We start from the raw sequence: 20,437 nt of genomic DNA, 5'->3' as shown, positions 1-20,437 counted from the left end.
AAAAAAATAGAGACATCCCTCTACCAGAAGCCAATCGACCGTCCAACATACTTTAAATGGGACAGTTTCCATCCAAAACACATAAAAAAAACTCTATTGTCTACAGCCAAGCCATCAGATACAGTCGTATATGTTCCAACCCCATGGATAGGGATGAACACCTTGGCCGCCTCAGAAAGACCTTTTTGAATCAGGGCTACCATCCAAGAACAATTGAAAACCAAATCACAAGAGCCACAAGAATATCAAGGAATCACCTGCTACATTACAAAGCTAAAGAAGAAAATAACTGGGTACCTCTAGTAGTCACCTACAATCCAAATCTGGAGGTGCTACAATCCAAATCTGGAGGTGCTAAGGGGAGCTGCACAAAAATTATAACTTTTACTACAAAAAGATGCCCGCTTACAATCCATTTTTCCAGACCCCCCACTACTGTGTTTTAGGCAGCCCCCAAATCTAAAAAGCATCATTGTCAGGAGCTGCCTGTCCTCTCCAACAGCTGCAGGTACCTTGCAGCTACCTTTCCTTGCAATCAGAAAAATATAAAACCTGTCCATTTATAATGACCACAGACAAGATAAAGATCCCCAATTCACATCAGGACTACAAGATACCAGGTACTTTCAGCTGCGCCACTTCTAATGTGGTGTACCTAATTATTTGTACTAAATGTCCTACTGGGGGTCTGTATGTGGGGGAGACAGGGCAAAAGCTTAGAACAAGAATGAATTCTCACCGCCATACAATAAGAGAAAAAAGAATGGATCTACCTGTGGCAATACATTTTTGTCTTCCAAATCATAACATTATAGACATGAAATTACTTGTTTTAAAAGGTAGCTTCAAATCTAAGAGAGACAGAAGAGTATTAGAATATAAACTGATGACCTTTGACAGTCTTCGTGCAGGAATGAATGTGTCGCATGGATTTATGTCTTTTTACATCAACTAAGGAACTTGCCCCTCAGACCATAAAGGGTCACCACAACAGAGACCCTAATCACAGGACAATAAAACAATCCTTATCTAACTGTTTATCACACATGGTAATTCTGCCTCATGTCACCTGTCTTATCCATGTTTTTGTTTTTTTTTTTTCTGTGCTATGTTGTGCATAAATACAGTTATATGAAAAAGTTTGGGCACCCCTATTAATCTTAAGCCTAATGTTTTATAAAAATAGTTTTTTTGCAACAGCTATTTCAGTTTCATATATCTAATAACTGTTGGGACACAGTAATGTTTCTGCCTTGAAATGAGGTTTATTGTACTAACAGAAAATGTGCAATCTGCATTCAAACAAAATTTGACAGGTGCATAAGTATGGGCACCCCACCAGAAAAGTGATATTAATATTTAGTAGATCCTCTTTTTGCAAAAATAACAGCCTCTAGTCGCTTCCTGTAGCTTTTAATGAGTTCCTGGATCCTGGATGAAGGTATTTTTGACCATTCCTCTTTACAAAACAATTCCAGTTCAGTTAAGTTTGATGGTCGCCGAGCATGGACAGCCCTCTTCAAATGATCCTACAGATGTTCAATGATATTCAGGTCTGGGGACTGGGATGGCCATTCCAGAACAGTGTAATTGTTCCTCTGCATGAATGCCTGAGTAGATTTGGAGCGGTGTTTTGGATCATTGTCTTGCTGAAAGATCCATCCCCTGCGTAACTTCAACTTTGTCACTGATTCATGAACATTATTGCCAAGAATCTGCTGATACTGAGAGTTGCGTCCCTCAACTTTATCAAGATTCCCGGTGCCGGCATTGGCCACACAGCCCCAAAGCATGATGGAACCTCCACCAAATTTTACTGTGGGTAGCAAGTGTTTTTCTTGGAATGCTGTGTTTTTTGGCCGCCATGCATAATGCCTTTTTGTATGACCAAACAACTCAATCTTGGTTTCATCAGTCCACAGGACCTTCTTCCAAAAAGAAATTGGCTTCTCCAAATGTGCTTTTGCATACCTCAGCCGACTCTGTTTGTGGCGTGCTTGCAGAAACGGCTTCTTTCGCATCACTCTCCCATAGAGCTTCTCCTTGTGCAAAGTGCGTTGTATAGTTGACCGATGCACTGTGACACCATCTGCAGCAAGTTGATGCTGCAGCTCTCTGGAGGTGGTCTGAAGATTGTCCTTGACTGATCTCACCATTCTTCTTCTCTGTCTTTCTGATGTTTTTTTGGCCTGCCACTTCTGGCCTTAACAAGAACTGTACCTGTGTTCTTCCATTTCCTTACTATGTTCCTCACAGTGGAAATTGACAGGTTAAATCTCTGAGACAGCTTTTTGTATCCTTCCCCTGAACAAGTATGTTGAATAATCTTTGTTTTCAGATCATTAGACAGTTGTTTTGAGGAACCCATGATGCCACTCTTCAGAGGAGATTCAAACAGGAGAACAACTTGCAAGTGGCCACTTTAAGTAGCTTTTCTCATGATTGCATACACCTGGCTATGAAGTTCAAAGCTCAATGAGGTTAGAAAACTAAAAAAAAGTGCTTTAGTAAGGGTGGTTGCGTTTTTGTCTGCAGCGTTTTTTGCACAAAAAAACGCATGCGTTTTTTTCCCTATATTTAACATTGAAAATGCATGCGTTTTTTTGTGCATGCGTTTGCATGCGTTTTTGAACGCATGCGTTTTTTTACTGCATGTGTTCATTTTCAAAAATGCAACTTGTAGTATTTTTGAGGGGCGTTTTTTGGACACATAAAAACGCATGCGTTTTCATGCGTTTTTTTGGGCCAAAAAATACATTGGAGTCAATGGAAACGCATGCGTTTTATTGTGCATGCGTTTGTTTGCGTTAAAAACGCATGCGTTTTTATATTAAAAAACCAGAAAACACACTGATATGCCACCCTCCACCATAAAGGTGATAAAGGGGATCCTAACCCTAACCCTAAAGGGATCCTAACCCTAACCCTACAGGGATCCTAACCCTACCCCTAACCCTACAGGAATCCTAACCCTACCCCTAACCCTAAAGGGATCCTAACCCTAACCCTACAGGGATCCTAACCCTACCCCTAAAGGGATCCTAACCCTAACCCTAAAGGGATCCTAACCCTACCCCTAACCCTAACCATAAAGGGATTAGGGTTAGGGTTAGGGGTAGGGTTAGGATCCCTTTAGGGTTAGGATCCCTTTAGGGTTAGGGTTAGGATCCCTTTAGGGTTAGGGTCCCTTTAGGGTTAGGGTTAGGGGTAGGGTTAGGATCCCTTTAGGGTTAGGGTTACAGTACCATGTAAACCTATGGAAAACCAAATCCGCTGTGTGCGAAACGCTGCGTTGTATTTTCCGCAGCATGTCAATTCTTTGTGCGGATTCCGCAGCGTTTTACACCTGTTCCTCAATAGGAATCCGCAGGTGAAATCCGCACAAAAAACACAGGAAATCCGCGGAAAATCCGCAGGTAAAACGCAGTGCCTTTTACCCGCGGATTTTTCAAAAATGATGCTGAAAAATCTCACACGAATCCGCAACGTGGGCACATAGCCTTAGGGTTAGGGTTGGAATTAGGGTTGTGGTTGTGATTAGGGTTATGGCTACAGTTGGGATTAGGGTTAGGGGTGTGTTGGGGTTAGTGTTGGAGGTAGAATTGAGGGGTTACCACTGTTTAGGCACATCAGGGGTCTCCAAACGCAACATGGCACCACCATTGATTCCAGCCAATCTCGTATTCAAAAAGTCAAATGGTGCTCCCTCAATTCCGAGCCCCGACGTGTGCCCAAACAGTGGTTTACCCCCACATATGGGGTATCAGCATACCCAGGATAAACTGCGCAACAATTACTGGGGTCCAATTTCTCCTGTTACCCTTGTGAAAATAAAAAAATGCTTGCTAAAACATCATTTTTGAGGAAAGAAAAATGATTTTTTATTTTCACGGCTCTGCGTTGTAAACGTCTGTGAAGCACTTGGGGGTTCAAAGTGCTCACCACATATCTAGATAAGTTCCTTGGGGGGTCTAGTTTCTAAAATGGGGTCACTTGTGGGGGGTTTCTACTGTTTAGGCACACCAGGGGCTCTGTAAACGCAACGTGACGCCCGCAGACCATTCCATCAAAGTCTGCATTTCAAAAGTCACTACTTCCCTTCTGAGCCCCGACGTGTGCCCAAACAGTGGTTTACCGCCACACATGGGGTATCAGCATACTCAGGAGAAACTGGACAACAACTTTTGGGGTCCAATTTCTCCTGTAACCCTTGGGAAAATAAAAAATTCTGGGCTAAATAATTATTTTTGAGGAAAGAAAACGTATTTATTATTTTCACGGCTCTGCATTATAAACTTCTGTGAAGCACTTGGGGGTTCAAAGTCCTCACCACACATCTAGATTAGTTCCTTTGGGGGTCTAGTTTCCAAAATGGGGTCATTTCTGGGGGATCTCCAATGTTTAGGCACACAGGGGCTCTCCAAACGTGACATGGTGTCCGCTAATGATTGGAGCTAATTTTCCATTTAAAAAGCCAAATGCCGTGCCTTCCCTTCCGAGCCCTGCCGTGCGCCCAAACAGTGGTTTACCCCCACATATGGGGTATCAGCGTACTCAGGACAAACTGGACAACAACATTTGGGGTCCAATTTCTCCTATCACCCTTGGCAAAATAGGAAATTCCAGGCTAAAAAATCATTTTTGAGGAGAGAAAAATTATTTTTTATTTTCATGGCTCTGCGTTATAAACTTCTGTAACGTGCTCACTATGCATTTAGATAAGTTCCTTGGGGGGTCTAGTTTCCAAAATGGGGTCACTTGTGGGGGAGCTCCAATTTTTAGGCACACGGGGGCTCTCCAAACGTGACATGGTGTCCGCTAAAGAGTGGAGCCAATTTTTCATTCAAAAAGTCAAATGGCACTCCTTCCCTTCCAAACAGTGGTTTACCCCCACATATGAGGTATCAGCGTACTCAGGACAAATTGGACAACAACTTTCGTGGTTCAGTTTCTCCTTTTACCATTGGGAAAATAAAAAAATTGTTGCTAAAAGATAATTTTTGTGACTAAAAAGTTAAATGTTCATTTTTTCCTTCCATGTTGCTTCTGCTGCTGTGAAGCACCTGAAGGGTTAATAAACTTCTTGAATGTGGTTTTGAGTACCTTGAGGGGTGCAGTTTTTAGAATGGTGTCACTTTTGGGTATTTTCAGCCATATAGACCCCTCAAACTGACTTCAAATGTGAGGTGGTCCCTAAAAAAAATGGTTTTGTAAATTTCGTTGTAAAAATGAGAAATCGCTGGTCAAATTTTAACCCTTATAACTTCCTAGCAAAAAAAAAATTTATGTGGGAAATGTTATTTATTAACTATTTTGTGTCACATAACTCTCTGGTTTAACAGAATAAAAATTCAAAATGTGAAAATTGCGAAATTTTCAAAATTTTCGCCAAATTTCCGTTTTTATCACAAATAAACGCAGAATTTATTGACCTAAATTTACCACTAACATGAAGCCCAATATGTCACGAAAAAACAATCTCAGAACCGCTAGGATCCGTTGAAGCGTTCCTGAGTTATTACCTCATAAAGGGACACTGGTCAGAATTGAAACAAACGGCAAGGTCTTTAAGGTCAAAATAGGCTGGGTCATGAAGGGGTTAAAAACGCAAGTGTGAAACCAGCCTAAGTCAGTAAAAAGTAGGTAGGAGTATTTTAAAACAAGAAAATGATAAGGGTGCCCATACTTATGCACCTGTCAAATTTTGTTTGAATGCAGATTGCACATTTTCTGTTAGTACAATAAACCTCATTTCAAGGCAGAAACATTACTGTGTCCAACAGTTATTAGATATATGAAACTGAAATAGCTGTTGCAAAAAAAAACAATTTTTATAAAACATTAAGCTTAAGATTAATAGGGGTGCCCAAACTTTTTCATAGAACTGTATGTGATTCTTCAGAATTTATTTTAGTCTTTGCCTGATGAAGAGACCTGTGTAGTCTCAAAAGCTTGCAATTTATTACCATCTTTTCAGTTAGCCATTAAAAGGTATCAACCACTGAGGACTCTCAATTCTAAATATTTTTGTATTGAAAGGTAGCTTCAAATCTCAGAGAGACAGGAGAATCTGGGAGTATAAACTTATGATGAACTTTGACACACTTAGTGCAGGAATGAATGTGTCGCATGGATTTATGTCTTTTTACATCAATTAAGGAATTTGCACTTCAGACCATATGGGGTCATCATAACAGAACCAGACCCCAATCAGAGGGCAAGAAAACATTCACTCCTAATCTAGGAACTTTCCAATATTTATGGACACAACTGTTTATCACTTATCACTCTCCCAAAATGACAGTTCTGTGATGTGTTGTGCATAAACATGTGATTCTCCAGAATTTCTTTTATTCTTTGCCTGATGAAGAGACCTGTGTAGTCTTGAAAGCTTGCAATTTGTTACCATCTTTTCAGTTAGGCTTCTTTCACACTAGCGTCGGGCCCGGCCCGTCGCAGTGCGTCGGGCCGAGGTTACCGACGCTAGCGTTGCCTCCGCCGCACAACGGGTGCAGCGGATGCTGCTTTTCAGCGCATCCGCTGCCCCATTGTGAGGTGCGGGGAGGTGGGGGAGGAGTTCCGGCCGCGCATGCGCGGTCGGAAAAGACGGTCCGTCGGCTGCAAAAAATGTTACATGGAACGTTTTTTGCGGCCGACGGTCGGCCGAAACACGGCGCAACCGTCGCGCGACGGTTGCGACGTGTGGCAATCCGTCGCAATGCGTCGCGTAATGTTAGTCAATGGAGAAAAAACGCATCCTGCAAACACTTTTGCAGGATGCGTTTTTTCTGCAAAACGACGCATTGTGACGGATTGCAGTTAACGCTAGTGTGAAAGTAGCCTTAGTCATTAAAAGGTATCAACCACTGAGGACTCTCAATTCTAAATATTTTTCCATCTACTGGCTAACATGGTACAAAGATATATATCTTTCCTAGATTAAAAGTAAGGAATTAAATGTAAAACATTGACATTTTCACAGCAAGCGACATCTATATATATAGCAGAAATTAAAGCTGCTTGTATGCAAACTTTTCGTTGCTTCATACCAATACTGTGCCATACATTTATGGCATAGCATTAGAAACGGGATGGCACAGTCCCAGGAAAATGAATCCGCATCATTGTATCGCCATTACTTTGCAGTTAACAGATTACAATTACAGTTAGGCAATAGTATGACTTAAAGAATAAGAAGAGCACCAAGGAACCAACCTCAGCAACCCACATGGAGCCTACACTGAGTGAGGAACCCTAAAGGAAGGAACAGAGAACAGTTCAGTGTACAGCACTGTAATGTCATTCATGGTGAAATCAGAAAAACAGCTCATTGCTGCCCCCTAGCTGTAAAATATGGATACTTCACCATACAAAGCTGCAAAGAAACCTTAATTTCTTAAGGAAAAGGAAACATCCCTTAATTGTACCTGTTGTTTTTTTTATACAGTTTATATTTTTTGCGTGCAATGTTTTTTTTTATTGTATTTTATATGTAAATGTAGGGACAGCCAACTTGTACTGTGAGCAGCAGTTTGGAGAATTTGAAAAGCTTATTACAGGCAGCAATATGCAAAGGTGAAAACTGAGGGGAAATGTAAATCTATAGGAGAGTGTTCTGCGAATGCTTTGGGCAAAAGAGAGGTGGGCGCCCTCGCCATCATCTACTGTCACTGGCGAATCCTACAGTATGTAATCTGCCTCCAGCTTAGCAGAGGTGATACCTTTCCTCATAATCCTGCCAGTAATACTTGCTAGAGTGTGATCTCTACTAAACATAATATTTATATGTTCGGAATTATTACAGAAGTATTTTGACCATATTATCATTTTTATTCAAATATTCCAACTTCAGACCGTATAAGCTTGAATGCCTATTGGATGAAGCAGATCAGGCGATGTGTACATGTGTCATGAAGGAGGGTGAGGCCTAAGGATATCATCACCCTTTTATCGAGGTGAGCAAAATTATTAAGCAGCTTGTTTTCCAAAATAGGCCCCCCAAAAAAATTTGACTGTAAAAAGTCAAAAATTGTAAAAAGTCTTACAGAGGGATGCAGCAGTCTTGAAGTTGCTAAGATACTGGGAAGTTAGCACAAAAACATCAGTAGTTGGGCAGCACGGTGGCTCAGTGGTTAGCACTGATCTTGTGCAATGCTGAGGTCCTTGGTTTAAATCCCACACAAGGACAATATGTATAAGGAGTTTGTATGTACTCCCTGTGTTTGTGTGGGTTTCCTCTGGGTTCTCCGGTTTCCTCCCACTCTCCAAAGACATACTAATAGGGAATCTAGATTGTGAACCCTAATGGGGACAGTGATGATAATGTCTGTAAAGCGCTGCGGAACACGATAGCGTTATATAAGCAAGCATAAATAATACATAAAACTTTTGTTCAAAATAGTCATCACGGTTAGAAAAAATGTGTTGAGAAAACAAGAGACTGATCTTTCTTACTTTGTAACATCACTTAAACCCTTTCCGACCTCCGCCGTACTATTACAGCGGAGGTCGGTACCCCCGCTTTGATGCGGGCTGCAGCGGTGAGCCCGCATCAAAGCCGGGACATGTCAGCTGTTTTCAACAGCTGACATGTGCCCGCAATAGCGGGGGGTGGAATCGCGATTCACCCGCCGCTATTAACTAGTTAAATGCCGCTGTCAAACGCTGACAGTGGCTTTTAACTACCGCTTCCGGCCGGCGGGCCGGAAATGAGTGCAGCGCCGACCCCTGTCACATGATCGGGGGTCAGCGATGCGTCGGCATAACAACCAAAGGTCTCCCTGAGACCTCTATGGTTGTTGATGGCGGCTTGCTGTGAGCGCTCATAACAATGCTGTAATTCACCTACATAGGAGAGATCTGAGCATCGCTCCAATGCAGCTGAGCCGATCGAGTTGTGCCAGCTTCTAGCCTCCCATGGAGGCTATTGAAGCATGGCAAAAGTAAAAAAAAATAAATAAATAAAAGTTTAAATTACCCCCCTTTTGCCCCATTCAAAATAAAACAATAAAAAAAAAAAAACATACATATACAGTATACAGTATTTGGTATCGCCGCGTTCAGAATCGCCCGATCTATCAATAAAAAAAAGCATTAACCTGATCGCTAGCAAGATCAGCGTAGCATAGCGAGAAAAAAATTCAAAATGCCAGAATTATGTTTTTTTGGTTGCCATGACATTGCATTAAAATGCAATAACGGGCGATCAAAAGAACGTATCTGCACCAAAATGGTATAATTAAAAACGTCAGCTCGTCACGCAAAAAATAAGCCCTAACCTGACCCGAGATCATGAAAAATGGAGATGCTACGGGTATCGAAAAATTACGGAATTTTTTTTTTTCACCACTTGGATAAAAAAAGAACCTAGACATGTTTGGTGTCTATGAACTCATAATAACCTGGAGAATCATAGTGGCAGGTCAGTTTTAGCATTTAGTGAACCTAGCAAAAAAGCCAAACAAAAAACAAGTGTGCAATTGCACTTTTTTTGCAATTTCACAGCACTTGTAATTTTTTTCCCGTTTGCTAGTACACAACATGCTAAAACCAATGACGTCGTTCAAATTTCAACTTGTCCCGCAAAAAACAAGGCCTCGCATGGCCATATTAATGGAAAAACAAAAAAGTTATGGCTCTGGTAAGGAGGGGAGCGAAAAACGAAACCGCAAAAATGGAATAGGGCAAAATCTTGAAGGGGTTAATGTGTTTTTGTCATCCATTAAAAAGGTATCATAACTAAAAAATTATTATTTTGCTTCTTCCATTGAGGACAATCAATCTTTTTTCAACTGGCTGACAAGGTACCAAACCCTTTTTTCTCAAGAAAACAAGAGGCACATTAACTGCTAAAGAATCAAACATGAAACGGACCAGGTAGCAGTTATCCTCCAGTGCTGTCATATTCCAGAACTGGAACCTCCCTGGAGTGCCAAGAAGTACAAGGTGTTCAGTGCTCAGCCAAGATAAGCGAGGCTGAAACCACCACTGAGCAAGAAAAGACTGGGCCAAGATATACATAAAGACCGATTTTTCAAAGGTTTTATGGACTGATGATATGAGAGTGATTGCTGATGGACCAGATGGATAGGTCATGGCTGGATCAATCACAGGCACAGACGTCCACTTCAACTCAGACACCAGCAAGGTGGAGGGTGGGTTACTGCTATGGGCTAATATTATTAAAGACGAATTCGTTGGACCTTTTCAGGTTGAAGATGAACTCAAATCAATTCCCAAACCCACAGCCAGTTTATAGAAGACACTTTCTTCAAGCAGTGGTACAGTAAAAAGGCTACGTCTTTCAAGAAAACATAATTTTTATGAAGGAGAATGCTCCATTGCAGCGAACAAAGTATTGCACTGCTTGGTTAGCCAGTAAAGGCCTTAAAGATGAAGGAATAATGAAAGACCCCCTTCCTCAGCTGACCTAAACATGCTGCCCAATTAGAAATCCAGTATAGTTCTTCTGACTCGCTATGCCGCTTTCCCCATGTGCAGGGCATTGCAATAGCTTAGATATCCATGGTTACGATCACTAACAGATAACTTCAGCTGGATGTGTGTCCTCGGACGTATATTCAGCTGAAGTGTATTGAAGCACACAGTCCCATCGGGTACATGTTCGGCAATATATGCTACTGGCCAATCAGAGGCCGGCAGCTGACATCGGTGTGCACGTGACTAGAGGAGCATGGAAGTGACGGCATGCGCTCACGTGAGCTTCAGAAGAGGATGCTGTGCGGCAAGGGAGCAGATGACAGGCAAGCATTTTTTTAATTTGTAAAAAAATCAGTGAGAACACGGTCACCATACTACTACATAAATGTCTATGGGTTGTGTATAATACTATGTAGAGGACCATGGCCTGTGCATTATATTATATGCAGGATATGGGCTGTGCAATATATAGGGAGGTGCATTATACTATATGGAGTAATATGGGGGTTCATTATATACGGAGTACAATGGAGGGCTCATTATATTATATGGAGGACTATGTGGTGCATTATACTTTATGGAGGACTATGGTCTGTGCATTATATATGGAGGACTATAGAGAGTGCATTATAATATTATATTGAGGACCAGAGGACTATGGGGTACATTATACTATATGGAGGAATAGTATAAAACATATAGTATAAAACACAGAATATGGGGGGTGCATTAAACTATATGGAGGACTATGAGGGGTGCATTATACTATATGGAGAACTATGGGGAGGTGCATTATACTATAAGAAATGACTATAAGGGGTGCATTATACTGTATGGAGGACTATGGTTATTGCATTATACTCTGCTATAGGGACCCATGACTTCTATGTACGCCCTGGTGAGTATAATGGTTTTTTATATACATTAAAGAACAGTGGCAGAATGGAGGAAATATACCTGCATAGTGCTGCTCTTAATAGTCATCTAGGTGGTGGTGGTGCAATGGGTACTAGTCACAGTCTCCTTGCTGCTAGTACATCCACGCTGTCTTCATAGACATCACATCCAGCACAGTCTCACACATGAAAAGTCCATAGGCTGAAGCTTGTATCTACATCTTGTGATCATGTTTTTATAATAAATGAAGATCTGATGACTGTTTGGTGAGTCCCCATGGTCTTATTATCTGCGTAATTACATACTGAAGAGCACTCGAACAGCTGACCATTATTGTGCTGCACCACGCTAGGCTGGGACCTGTTTTTCTACAAGACATTCCTCAAGAGTGCAAGTTCTAATTGACTCTTTGCTTTTATCGTACACATGACTCTTATTTACATCATACATAAAAAAATAGTCTAGGATAGCAAAATATAATTATATGGCATTCTCAGAACCAACCAGTGCAAACCCTTTCCTTTAAATGTTTGTATTTAATAACAAGGTTTAATGCAATTAGTGCACAATCTTTGGACAATCTGCGAAAAGGATATTTATCAAAAAACATAAAAGGTTATTAACCTCAGCTCTTCCACATCTATGTTACTCACCTGATCATGTACTTGGCTCTTTGTCCTCACCCATGCACCATCCCTGTATTTATATTCTGAAGGTGATAAAAAGTTTGCAGAATATTCAGTTTTCACTTTCCTGGAATGCAAGAAATAATAATCAGACATGCTCTCCACAACTGACTGCTTTATATTGTGATGATAGCATTTATCTCACTAGGAGTATGTATATATATATATATATATATATATATATATACATATATATATATATATATATATATATATATATATATATATATATATATATATATATATATTATTTTATTTTTTATTTTAATTTTTTTTTAATGTCTTTGGATGAGATCTATAATAATGTATCATAAATACAGAGGCGCGCGATCGGATGACAGGTTCCTTATAATATACAGCATTGTTCCAATATACACTAAGTGTTTTTTAAATACATGCCTGCAAATGGGCATTTTGTATATATCTGTCTGTGTATATCTCTAAGTCTTACATTTAGGGACAATATTTTTTGTCATAGCATAATTTGTAATTGGGTTTACATTTATTGCAAGCCAGAATATAGGGCATAAGTTATCTTTTTTTTTTTATCTTTCCATAAGGAATAACAGAAACAATTTTACAGAAGAGTAATGGCTGCTCTCTAAGAACACAAATGTGCGATCTAGAAAGGGCTGAGAATGGGTAACATACTGAAGACAAACAAAAGCACCATCACTTTCACACTTAGAGAATGAGTATGGCTCATACCTATAATACTTTGGCACTTTGACTTGTTGAACAATTTTCTCTTTGAGAATCCTTCTTTTAACTTTCTCTTCTTGCTCCGTCTCAGATGTATCCATGTAATGAAGGCCAGGTTCAAGTGAACTAAGGTCTCTCTTTTTATCCTATACAAAATGATGTAACACAGATTAAGAAAGCCTTCACATAAGATTTGTGTTTTATGTAGTTAAAGGGGTTTCCTATTTAAGAAGGACCGAATACTTACAAAAAAAAACAGATTCAGTTAGTACTCACCCTCCCCAGGTCCAGCGAAGGTCTCTATATTTTGGCTACAGCGATGACGACAAGTCAATAATGCACATGTTCTAGCTAATAATTCATGGTGTATGGGCTGCACTGCTGAAATATTCTATGCCTTTCAACGTCAGTGTGGCATCCCTTTTCAAGACATAAAATTTGTTTTTTTGCTCTACGATCTGAGCACATCATTTTAGAGCTATGCAATTATTTGGGAAGCATTTATCTTAAACTGGAAAAACCCTTTTTGTGACTAAAGAACTACTTGCTAAAAAAAATCAATGAATCTGGGTAAAATATTTGAGTACTGAACTTACTTAGTGACAAAGAGTAGGATGATATTTTTCAAGGCCCCCTTATACATTAGATAAATGTCGGTCAAAAACGCCATGTTAACCGAGATCGGCAGACCATCTAATGTGTTTGGGGGCCTGCTGATTGTCCCCTAACAGCTTATATCAGGGGGCATAAGCATAGAGCAATTGGAAATCAATCGCATTATGATCCTTTTGTTCAGTGGGGAGATAAGCCTCTGCCACATTATTCTGGCAGTGTCTTTCTCAGACAACTCAAGAACATTCGGCTGAGCTGAGCGTAGCTGTATACAGGGAAGTCAGGAGAGAGCTGATAGTCAAGCAATTGTCTGGCAGACAGGTATGACATCTGACATGTATGACTAGTTTTAATTCCTTAATTCCTTTTTACTACCTGGGTCTATGAAGGAGAAAAGGTGTTACTGGTGGAGGTGAGGCTGCAAGTGAGAGAAACAGAAGGCATTCTGCTGTGCTATCTGCCTTTATACAGCCTTCTAGTGATACCCTGAGGTGTAATATGAAATTTTGCTCATGTTACCATCACAATTATCTAAAGACCACCAGCGGCACATACAAGTGTACTTTTTATTTTTACTAAAAAGATGGTGGACAAATCCCTCTTTGCACTTAAGACCAACGGTCAACTATTGGGGTGTCTACCAGCACCAGGATTGAAGCTGCATCAACACTGAATCCACAACCTGTGGTACGAGCAACTATAGTCACTTCTCTAGGTGATATCTAACTAATGACTAGTGACTAATCATATATATATATATATATATATATATATATATATATATATATATATATATACACAGTACTGTGTGATCGCTTCACATCTGCCACATGGGTAAGGAATCATGCCTGGGACATATGACTAAATGTGGGGTAATTTGTTAAGGAGACACCTTTGACTAGAGGATATATGATATGTTTACTTGATCCTAGGGGATTCTGGATCCCATTATATTTTTGACATGTGCACGGAGCACTTTACTTTATATATTGAGCAGGTGTGAGAGGTCACACAGGTCTGGTACCGATTGTTCCCTTGCTGAGCATGTTTAAAAATGATAAAATTCTTGGTGACTTTATGTAATGAATTTATGTATGTTACAAATAAAATTGATTTTTACTTTTATAATATTTTGAACTTGAACTCCGCTTTTCTATGGGTGTAGTACTATGTTGGTGGAGTGTCCTATGCTGATATTGTGGCTCCTATATAAAGGGTTCCTCCACATGGAGATGAACTGATAAAGGAGGATTGGTCTTTTCATTATGGGATTTAATTGTAAGTCCATCTCCAGAGACCTGAATGTTCCTGTGTCTGCCGTGCGCAGTGTCATCAAGAAGTTTAAAGCCCATGGCACTGTGGCTAACCTCCCTAGATGTGGACAGAAAAGAAAAATTGACAAGAGATTTCAACGCAAGATTGTGCGGATGTTGGATAAAGAACCTCGACTAACATCCAAACAAGTTCAAGCTGCCCTGCAGTCCGAGGGTACAACAGTGTCAACCCATACTATCCGTCGGCATCTGAATGAAAAGAGACTGTATGGTAGGAGACCCAGGAAGACCCCACTTCTTACCCCGAGACAGGCTGGAGTTTTGCTGGAGTTTGTCAAAACTTACCTGAAAAAGCCTAAAACGTTTTGGAAGAATGTTCTCTGGTCAGATGAGACAAAAGTAGAGCTTTTAGGGCAAAGGCATCAACATAGAGTTCACAGGAGAAAAAAAGAGGCATTCAAAGAAAAGAACACGGTCCCTACAGTCAAACATGGCGGAGGTTCCCTGATGTTTTGGGGTTGCTTTGCTGCCTCTGGCACTGGACTGCTTGACCGTGTGCATGGCATTATGAAGTCTGAAGACTACCAACAAATCTTGCAGCATAATGTAGGGCCCAGTGTGAGAAAGCTGGGTCTCCCTCAGAGGTCATGGGTCTTCCAGCAGGACAATGACCCAAAACACACTTCAAAAAGCACTAGAAAATGGTTTGAGAGAAAGCACTGGAGACTTCTAAGGTGGCCAGCAATGAGTCCAAACCTGAATCCCATAGAAGACCTGTGGAGAGATCTAAAAATGGCAGTTTGGAGAAGGCACCCTTCAAATATCAGGGACCTGGAGCAGTTTGCCGAAAAAGAATGGTCTAAAATTCCAGCAGAGCATTGTAAGAAACGCATTGATGGTTACCAGAAGCGGTTGGTTGCAGTTATTTTGGCTAAAGGTTGTGCAACCAAGTATTAGGCTGAGGGTGCCAATACCTTTGTCTGGCCCATTTTTGGAGTTTTGTGTGAAATGATCAATGTTTTGCTTTTTGCTTCATTCTCTTTTGTGTTTTTTCATTTAAGACAAATTAAATGAAGATAATAATACCAAAGAATTTCTGATTGCAATCATTTTCAGGAAGAAACTGAGTATTATCTGACAGAATTGCAGGGGTGTCAATACTTTTGGCCACAACTGTATGTCATTGGTCATGAAAGGGCTAAAGGGAACCTGCCTGTCGATAAACAGGTCCACAGGCAGATCAGACACTGGCTGCAGTCTGTCAGCCAAGTATGTCCGACTCTAAAACGTTGCGGCGTTCAGAGAAAAGCATACCTTTAAACTCCCCTGTCAAACTGATCTCTTGTGCAGCTAGGTTTCCTGGTGGCTTCTGCCCGCCAGCTCCCTTGGAGTGACAGGTCTCTCCCTATAAACGCATGCAGGGCAGGCAAGGGAGAAGCCGCTGGGCAGATTTTAAAGTACTCAGAAACGATGCAACGTTTCAGAGTTAAACAAAAGTGGCTGAAATCATACAGCCGGTATGTAATGCATGCTGCTCGTGGATCGGGCGTGATGTATCAGCCATCACGTTCACTTTAACATTTTTTTCTGCAGTGCATTATGTAAAAAGCAGTGTACAGAAGCGAACTGCCTGGGTGCACGAGTAGGGTTTTTTTGCAGTTAGTGTAATCATGCCTTACCTTCCTTTTAGAAGATGGGTGTTCTTGGTCATACTGTAAGGAAGGTTTGTCTTCCCAGTTTTTTCTTAATTTAGGTCCTTTTGCAGGCGGTGACCCTTTAAACTGACTTTTATACTCAGTATCCGTCTGACTCTTGACATTAATTGCCTTAAATGGCGGGACTGACTGATTCTTGTTATGTATGACCTAGTAAGACAAATAGCAGTCAGTATGCATAAGAAAACAAGTGTGCTTTCCATAACTGTATGTAACTCATGTATCCCTTCCTCTCAATTCTCTAAAACGTTTCAATTTATGTACAGTGCCTTGCAAAAGTATTCGGCCCCCTTGATACCAAATGTACACTTTTGGTGAAGAATCAATAACAAGTGGAACACAATTGTAAAGTTGAATGAAATGTATTGGTTATTTAAATTTTTTGGGAAATTCAAAAACTGAAAAGTGGGGCGTGCAATATTATTCGGCCCTTTACTTTCAGTGCAGCAAACTCACTCCAAAAGTTCATTGTGGATCTCTGAATGATCCAATGTTGTCCTAAATGCCTAATGATGATAAATATAATCTACCTGTGTGTAATCAAGTCTCCATATAAATGCACCTGCTCTGTGATACCCTCAGGGTTCTGTTTGAAGCACAGAGAGCATCATGAAGAACAAGGAACACAACAGGCAGGTCCGTGATACTGTTGTGGAAAAGTTTAAAGCCGGATTTGGATACAAAATGATTTCCAAAACTTTAAAAATCCCAAGGAGCACTGTGCACATTGAAATGGAAGGAGTATAATACCACTGCAAATCTACCAAGACCCGGCCGTCCCTCTAAAATTTCATCTCAAACAAGGAGAAGACTGATCAGAGATGCCGCCAAGAGGCCTATGATCACTCTGGATGTACTGAGGTGGGACAGTCTGTCCATAGGACAACAATCAGTCATACACTGCACAAATCTGGCCTTTATGGAAGAGTGGCAAGAAGAAAGCCTTTTCTCAAAGATATCCATAAAAAGTGTAATTTATAGTTTGTAACAAGCCACCTGGGAGATACACCAAACATGTGGAAGAAGTTGCTGTGGTCAGATGAAACCAAAATCGAACTTTTTGGCAACAATGCCAAACGATATGTTTGGCTTAAAGGCAACACAGCTCATCATCCTGAACACACCATCCCCACTGTCGAATATGGTGGTGGCAGCATCATGGTTTGTGTTGTGAATTCGGTTTTCGAACTCCCTCCTGTGGTCATGAATGGTACTTCGGCGAGTTCTGTCCATGGACTCCCTCTGGTGGCTGTGAGTGGAGCTGCTGCTTCTGAGGTTCCTTCCACAGGTGACGTAGTTTATTCTTTGGCTGGCTATTCTATTTAACTCCACTCAGATCATTACTCCATGCCAGCTGTCAATGTTCTTGTACTGGTTCAGTTCGCTCTTGGATCTTTCTGGTGACCTGTCTACTTCAGCAGAAGCTAAGTCCCTGCTAGTTATTATTTGTTCATTGTTTCCTTGTCCAGTTGGCTATCATGATTTTGCCTTGCTAGCTGGAAGCTCTGGGATGCAGTGGCACCTCCGCACCGTGAGTCGGTGCGGAGGTCTTTTTGCACACTCTGCGTGGTCTTTTGTAGTTTTTTGTGCTGACCGCAAAGATACCTTTCCTATCCTCAGTCTGTTTAGTAAGTCTGGCCTCACTTTGCTGAAACCTGTTTCATTTCTGTGTTTGTGACTTTCATCTTAACTCACAGTCAATATATGTGGGGGGCTGCCTTTTCCTTTGGGGAATTTCTCTGAGGCAAGGTAGGCTTTATTTTCTATCTTTAGGGCTAGTTAGCTCTTAGGCTGTGAAGAGGCGTCTAGGTCGTGTTAGGTACGCTCCACGGCTATTTCTAGTTGTGTGATAGGATTAGGGGTTGCGGTCAGCAGAGCTCCCACTTCCCAGAGCTTGTCCTGTGTGAGTTTAACCATCAGGTCGTTCCGGGTGCTCCTAACCACCAGGTCCATAACAGGTTTGGGCCTGCTTTTCTTCAGCAGGGACAGGGAAGATGGTTAAAATTGATGGGAAGATGGATGGAGCCAAATACAGGACCATTCTTGAAGAAAACCTGTTGGGAGTCTGAAAAGACCGGAGACTGGGACGGAGATTTGTCTTCCAACAAGACAATGATCCCAAACATAAAGCAAAATCTACATTGGAATGGTTCCCAAATAAATGTATCCAGGTGTTAGAATGGCCAAGTCAAAGTCCAGACCTCAATCCAATCAAGAATCTGTGGAAAGAGCTGAAAACTGCTGTTCACAAACGATCTCCATCAAACCTCACTGAGCTCGAGCTGTTTGCCACGGAAGAATGGGCAAGAATTTCAGTCTCTCGCTGTGCAAAGCTGATAGAGACATACCCCAAGTGACTTGCAGCTGTAATCACAGCAAAAGGTGGCACAACAAAGTATTAAGTTAAAGGGGCCGAATAATATTGCACGCCCCACTTTTCAGTTTTGGAATTTCCACAAAAATGTAAAATAACCAATAAATTTTGTTCAACTTCACAATTGTGTTCCACTTGTTGTTGATTCTTCTTCTTATGTGGTATTTCCTGATGAAGAAGTTCTTTGAAACTCAGAAACGCGTTGAATAAAGACCACATTTTCACAATACCTTTGGACTACATGATTCAGCAGCGCAGAATTTGACCACGTTCTCCTACATTGTGTGTTTCAAGCATGATATGTAGGAAAAGGTTGAAAAGTTCCAGGGAGCCGAATACTTTCACAAGGCACTGTATACATTTTGTTTCTTTTGCACAACATTTTCACCAATATTATGGAGTTTCCACTAAAATAACATAAACCAAACCACATTAAAATAACGGAAGGCATGCAACCATTGTGCCCAGGCTCTGTACCATTATCCCTGTTAGGGTCCTTTTTTGTGCACTACATCCTGGAACCTAAAGTGTCATCCTAACCAGGGCTGTGGAGTCAGAGTCATGGAGTCGGACCCCATTTTGGTGGAGTCGGAGTCAATGTCATGGAAATTGAGGCGTCTCAGGTTTGGCTTACCGACTCCACAGCCCTGTAAGGGCTGTGGAGTTGGAGCCGTGGAGTCGGAGCCCATTTTGGTGGAGTCGGAGGTTTGGCTAACTGACTCCACAGCCCTGATCCTAACCACGTAAGAATAACGGCCTATTCAATTAAATCCCATTAGGTAACTAAATGTAAAGATAATACATGCATCCCCATGTCTGGGTATACCACCCCCAACAATTCTAATCCACGCATATCAAGGTTTATCATTCATAGCTTACATATTGGCACTATATTACTAACAAGAAACTTTCCCCAGCTGCAGTTTATTTAAAAGCACACAAACTATGCTTTATTCATCCTAACTAGGGCCAGCGCTGAGTTTCTGCCGCAGCTCCTAGTGTGTGCTATTGTCTGTAGTGTTCATATCACGTGGACAGTACTGCAAACAATCAGTGAGATCAGTTATTGGCTGCAGCACTGTCAACATGACGTCAGCGCCGCAAACAGTAACAGACACAGTGGTGGAGACTCAGCGTTGCACCCAGGGAAGGTGAGTAAAGTGCACTTTTTTTTATTTTTCTTTGTTTTTGTTTTTTTTCTTCTTTTTTTTTTTAAACAAAGTGCGCCACAAAAAGAGGTTTTCCCCAATCAGAAAACCTCTTTAATTTCTTATATAGAGATTAATTTCTAATACAGTGTCTATAAATAAGCTATGAGTAATAAACCTTGTTATAAAATGTTTTGAAAAATCAGAAAACCCCTTTAAAAACCGTATATGAAGACACACATGTTCGGCAGCAAGCAATGGGGAGTTTTCTGTGGGACTTTTTCTTTCAAATTGCCTTCTGTACTCCGATACCTTCAGCGGATGGTGTGCAGTCGCTACATTCAAGCCGGCCTTCCTCTGCAGAACCCTGTGGATCTTCACATAGACAAAACGTCATCAGCCTCTATAGAGTCCACTTCTCAGAGTACTTACAAGTAAAATCTGCATCTGCAAATATACTATTAATGCAATCAGTAAACTTTGAGGTCATCACCTACTGTACAAAGGACTAATGTATGTACAGTAAGGACCCTGCGGACTCATACAATGTGAAGGTTGTACTGAGAGGTAATACAGATTTGTGAATAGG

General features: G+C 41.0%; 1 protein-coding gene across 2 annotated transcripts in view; it reads right to left on the bottom strand.

Annotated features, from left to right (window-relative positions):
* Positions 1-20,437, bottom strand: part of MDM1 (Mdm1 nuclear protein) — a 95,255-nt gene that overhangs the window by 50,060 nt on the left and 24,758 nt on the right. Inside the window, exons 4-8 of one of the 2 annotated variants that reach the window (XM_069764642.1) lie at positions 20,089-20,223; positions 16,291-16,476; positions 12,732-12,871; positions 11,991-12,090; positions 7,216-7,254 (exon numbers count right to left, since the gene is read on the bottom strand). In XM_069764642.1, coding sequence (XP_069620743.1) covers positions 7,216-7,254; positions 11,991-12,090; positions 12,732-12,871; positions 16,291-16,476; positions 20,089-20,223 — 600 coding nt within the window. The remainder of the gene's footprint in view (positions 1-7,215; positions 7,255-11,990; positions 12,091-12,731; positions 12,872-16,290; positions 16,477-20,088; positions 20,224-20,437) is intronic. The other variant, XM_069764641.1, reaches the window with a different exon arrangement.

The sequence above is a fragment of the Ranitomeya imitator genome, chromosome 4 (assembly GCF_032444005.1).
Source record: "Ranitomeya imitator isolate aRanImi1 chromosome 4, aRanImi1.pri, whole genome shotgun sequence".
In the NCBI taxonomy this organism is placed as follows: Eukaryota; Metazoa; Chordata; class Amphibia; order Anura; family Dendrobatidae; genus Ranitomeya; species Ranitomeya imitator.
This window is presented reverse-complemented; position numbering and strand designations above follow the sequence as displayed.